At 42.5% G+C, this 5,271-nt stretch overlaps 1 protein-coding gene across 1 annotated transcript; it reads left to right on the forward strand.

Annotated features, from left to right (window-relative positions):
• Positions 1-2,587: 2,587 nt before the first annotated feature.
• On the forward strand, positions 2,588-3,763 carry LOC114667484 (tigger transposable element-derived protein 1-like). Its single transcript, XM_028822790.1, has one exon. The coding sequence runs from the start codon at positions 2,588-2,590 to the stop codon at positions 3,761-3,763; it is 1,176 nt and encodes a 391-aa protein (XP_028678623.1).
• Positions 3,764-5,271: the final 1,508 nt, after the last annotated feature.

The following is a 5,271-nucleotide window of genomic DNA, read 5'->3' on the forward strand; positions in this document are numbered from 1 at the left end:
TAAACTAGCCAATCAGAGTTGTAGTAGTTGGTGTAGGGTTCATGTTGATACAATGCATAGTCCCATTTTTGTGTAGGTGCACATCAGGCTATGTTGTGGATTTCGGTGTAGGTATGGGGCAGGTTAAACACGAAAGTATACAGTAAATCAGCATTTAGCCTTCACAATACAGGGATTGTGTGAAGATTTATTATTCTATGTTTTTTTATTGATATGTTATGCGTCAAGCCTGTAATATTTAATTGTGGACACCATCTTTGTTTTGGGATGATCACTGTCATCAAGATGCAATCACTCATTAAAAATGAGTAAATAAAGGAAGTCAAGTTGATTGAGCTCATCAAGCTTAATGCTGTTTAACTAGGCAAGTTGGTTTCATTACTGCGGTGGAGTGATATTTTGTATATAAGTTGATAAATATTTTGTATGTCATTATTTGTAAGTTAGACATACCAATTGTAATTTTAGTGTTAGGGTTAGACCAGCATTAAACCACCTTGGCAAGGGTGACTGTGTTTGGACTTAGAGCCTATGAGACATCTCCCACATGAAAACCATAAAACTACCTAGCTGGCAGACTTCAGCTAAATAAATGCTGAATTCACTACTTGAGGGCAGGTGTGAAAAAGCAGTGTCTGCTCCCATTGGTCTGAAGTATGGCCATTTGGGATTAGTTTTTAATCAGAGGCCAATTTGTACCCCAGAGCCCTGTTGGTCTAAGGCAGGGGTCCTCAATCACAGTCCTGGAAGGCCGCAGTGGCTGCAGGTTTTTGCTCCAACCCAATTGCTTAATAAGAAGCACTTATTGCTCAAGTAACACTTCTGTTTCACTTTAGTTGTCTCACTCGTTAAGATTTTGAACCTTTATTGCTTATTTTAGTCTTAAACAGCCATATTCTTGGCTTTTAATTGCTCCTAATTAGCAATCACATGCAAAAGACAAAAGAGACCAGCATTTCTCCATTTAGCTTGTTACCATTTACACCTGTGTGTAATCATGCACCATTGGGTTAAATTAAATACTTGGAAGGAAATTGAAGAGGAAAAGGTGAAGGACTGAGAATTACTCATGCATTTTAGCCTTCAAATCATTTGCATGATATCTTTAGAAAAGGAAAGAAAATCCAGGATATAAGAATTACCTGGCATAGCAGAGTTAAAGCACTAACAAGCCATGAAATTAAATTATTGGCAAGAATTGCTTTCTAATTAAGCAACCGGGTTAGAACAAAAACCTGCAGCCACTGCGGCCCTCCAGGACTGTGATTGAGGACCCCTGGTCTAAGGATTTGGACAGGAATGTATAAAGTTAGTCACTTTACCTCTTCCTCTCTTTCTCTCTCTTTCACACCATGGGCATGAAGAGAGTATAATAAGAAGCATAGCTCAGGAGCCATATTGAGACAGGCATGTGGCCTGTCCTGGAGAAAGCTGACTAGAAATGATGACTTGCCCAGAGACATCTGTGTAACCGCAAGTCACTTGAATCGACACATCTAGCATTTATTCACATGCACTTTGCTTCATTATTATTATTTTCTGTATATTATCAATATTACTTTGTTAGAATGTGTAACTTAACTCCTGCTTGTCCTTTTTCTCTGCCTAATTGCCTGAGGTTGGAGATGGAGAAGGGAAAGTGGGGAGAAGTGCTAAAGCACAATACCTTATAAAGAGTGGTAAGTCTGTGGGATTTGAGGCCATCTGATAAAGTCTACACAATAAAGAGTACAAAACGGGAAAGTAGAGTCAGACAGGACTCTATCAAGACAAAACAGCTATTGTCCATTTTGGGTGCAATTTGTAAACAAAACTATATTCAAAATTTTGTCTTTAAAATACAAACTTTTCCTCTCTTGTGCTTGCAGGCAGTTCATAAACAAGGACATTTTAACAAAGTGTGATCATGAAATGAACAACATTGAGAACAACCTGGAGTTCATTTATAGAGAGCAGCTGTAGCTCAAAAGACAAATACGTGAGCATGATGCAGTAGAATTGGCTATTAAGTATTGCTGAATTGAAAGAAAAGAAAGTTATTGCAAGGGGAAACAATTTATGCAGTGCTGTTTGTTATACAGTGATACCTTGACTTACGAGTGTCCCAACTAACGAGTTTTTGGAGATACGAGCAATCTCTTGGCCAATTTTTTGCTTTGAGTTGAGAGCTAAAATTTGGGATACGAGCCAGCTTCAGATACCCCAGCCCACCGCTAGCACGTGCAACTCACCACATTGAACGCCCCAACATCCCGTGACTCACTCGTTCACTCGTTCACGCAGTGGAAACTTCAGTGTTGTGCTCGCTGTTATTTTGCAAAGCTTTGTTTTTCCAACTATGGGTCCGAAGAAAGTGAGTGCGAAGGACAGTGCAGAGAAGAAGAAGTGGATGATGTCCATTGAATTAAAGAAAGAAATTATAGAAAAACATGAGCAAGGTGTGCGTGTAGTCGACTTGGCGAAGCAGTACGAACGCAGCACTTCTACAATCTGCACCATACTGAAGCAGAAGGAGTCGATAAAGGCTATAACGCCAGCCAAGGGCATTAAAATCATTTCTAAGCAGCGGACATCTATCCATGAAAATATGGAGAAGCTGCTGATTGAGTGGTTGATGGAGAAGCAGCTCGCAGGAGATACCGTGACGGAGGCTATAATCTGCGAGAAGGCACGAGCGATTTACACTGATTTGCAGCAGCAGACCCCAGGCACTTCAACAGACGAGGCATCGGGCGAGCTGTTTAAAGCCAGTTGGGGCTGGTTCGAGAATTTTAAAAAGAGGACCGGCATTCACTCCATTGTCAGGCATGGTGAGGCAGCGAGCGCGGATATAAAGGCAGCTGAGGATTGCCTCAAAACTTTTGCAGGAATTATAGCGGCCGAAGGATACATCCCCCAGCAAGTCTTCAATTGTAATGAGACAGGACTCTTCTGGAAGAAGATGCCAAGGAGGACTTCTATAACAGCAGAGGAGAAGAGGATGCCTGGCCACAAACCCATGAAGGACAGGCTAACCCTCGCACTGCGCGCCAATGCGAGCGGCGACTGCAAGATTAAGCCACTGATCGTTTATCATTCAGAAAACCCCAAAGCCTTTAAGTCACAAAAGATTATGAAAGAAAGACTGCAGGTTATGTGGAGGGTAAACCCAAGGGCGTGGGTCACCAGACAGTTCTTTGTGGAGTGGGTGAATTTGGTCTTTGGTCCCAACGTTAAAAAATATCTCCAGGAAAATAACCTACCTCTGCAAGCCCTTCTCGTCCTGAACAATGCGCCTGCTCACCCACCTAACCTTGAAGATGACATCCTCGAAGAGTTCAGGTTTATAAAGGTTCTCTACCTTCCACCCAACACCACCCCTATCCTGCAGCCCATGGACCAGCAGGTGATTTCTAATTTTAAAAAGCTCTTCACCAAGCACCTGTTCCGCCGCTGCTTTGAGGTGATGGAGAGCACAAACCTCACCCTTCGAGAGTTCTGGAAGGACCACTATAATATTGTGATATGCCTCAGAATTACCGATTTGGCCTGGCAGGGTGTTACAAAGAGGACATTGACCTCTGCGTGGAAGAAGCTGTGGCCTGAGGTTGTGTCTGAAACGGAATTTGAAAGACTTGAATCTGAAGCGGCAGTGGTGGAGGAGATTGTATCCCTCAGCAAGACCATGGGCATGGACATGGATGAAGGTGACATCAATGAGCTCATCGAGGAGCACTCTGAGGAACTGACAACGGAGGAGCTAAAGGAGCTACAGACGCAGTAGCACACGGAGGTTTTGCAAGAAATAAGTGACACGGAGGAGGCGGAGGAAGTTATCTCTACAATTGAGATAAAGGAAATGTTGGGAATGTGGGAGAAACTTCAGACTTTATTCAAAAGAAACACCCAGAAAAAGTTTCAACTGGGCGCACGACTGCGCTATTTAATGACACTTGCATGACGCATTTTAGAAACATTCTGAAAGGGAGGATGAAACAGACCTCATTGGACAAGTATTTTTCGAAAACTCCTGCAGATGAAAGTGAGGAAGGTGCGGCGAAAAGGGCAAAAATCAGTGAATAAAATTCAGTTCAGCTTTTCTCCACCACCTCCGTCAGCATCTTCAACTCGTCTGATGTCCAAGGTAAATGCTGTACATTATACATTGTACATTGTACTGTACTGTACTTAATAAAAACAGTTTATTGCAGTACATTCTATTGTATTGTGTTTTTATACAATATTCGTTATTTATAAGTATATTTTTCTTATTTAAAAACATGTAACAAAAAAATTGCAGTGTTTTTTGGGGGTCCGGAACGGATTAATGACATTTCAATTCATTCAATGGGGAAAATTGTTTTGAGATAAGAGTATTTTGATTTACAAGCTCGGTCACGGAACGAATTAAACTCATATCTCAAGGTATCACTGCATATAAAATTTATAATAAAGGACATGTTGTACACTGACAGACTCAGAGAATTAAACCTGTTTAGCCTCAAATAGAAGACAGAGCATGGGGACCTAATTCAGGTTTTCAGAATCCTCAAAGGCATTAGCAGACCCATCAGAATTCTTGCAAATTAATGATGAATCACATATTTGAGGATATCTGTGGAAACTAAGGGGAAGTGCATTTAAGACTGAAGCCAGGAAGCTCTTCTTTATAAAAAAAAAGAGTTGTGGGAATGTGGAACAAACCACAAGACATGGAGTTGAAGCAGAAACTTTAACAACCTTTAAGAAGAATCTGGGAGATACTGGAACAGCTTAGCTATTAGCTAAATAAATAGGCTTGATGGACTTATGCATTGGAATTTATTTGAGAAAGTCTGGTCATGGGGCGGCACGGTGGCGCAGTGGGTAGCACTGCTGCCTCGCAGTTGGGTGATCTGGGGACCTGGGTTCGATTCCCGGGTCCTCCCTGCGTGGAGTTTGCATGTTCTCCCCGTGTCTGCGTGGGTTTCCTCTGGGCACTCCGGTTTCCTCCCACATTCCAAAGACATGCTGGTTAGGTGGATTGGCGATTCTAAATTGGCCCTAGTGTGTGCTTGGTGTGTGGGTGTGTTTGTGTGTGTCCTGCGGTGGGTTGGCACCCTGCCTGGGATTGTTTCCTGCCTTGTGCCCTGTGTTGGCTGGGATTGGCTCCAGTAGACCCCCGTGACCCTGTGTTCGGATTCAGCGGGTTGGAAATTGGATGGATGGATGGAAGTCTGGTCATCGTACAGATACAGTACTAACGCATGTTGTAAATGACATTCTGATATCCTCTGATGAAGGAACCTCCAC

This window comes from Erpetoichthys calabaricus, chromosome 17 (assembly GCF_900747795.2).
Source record: "Erpetoichthys calabaricus chromosome 17, fErpCal1.3, whole genome shotgun sequence".
NCBI lineage: Eukaryota > Metazoa > Chordata > Cladistia > Polypteriformes > Polypteridae > Erpetoichthys > Erpetoichthys calabaricus.

What these genes read in the sequence shown, in the direction of transcription:
- LOC114667484 (XM_028822790.1), top strand. Translation starts at nt 2,588, where the DNA reads ATGGAGAAGCTGCTGATTGAGTGGTTGATGGAGAAGCAGCTCGCAGGA.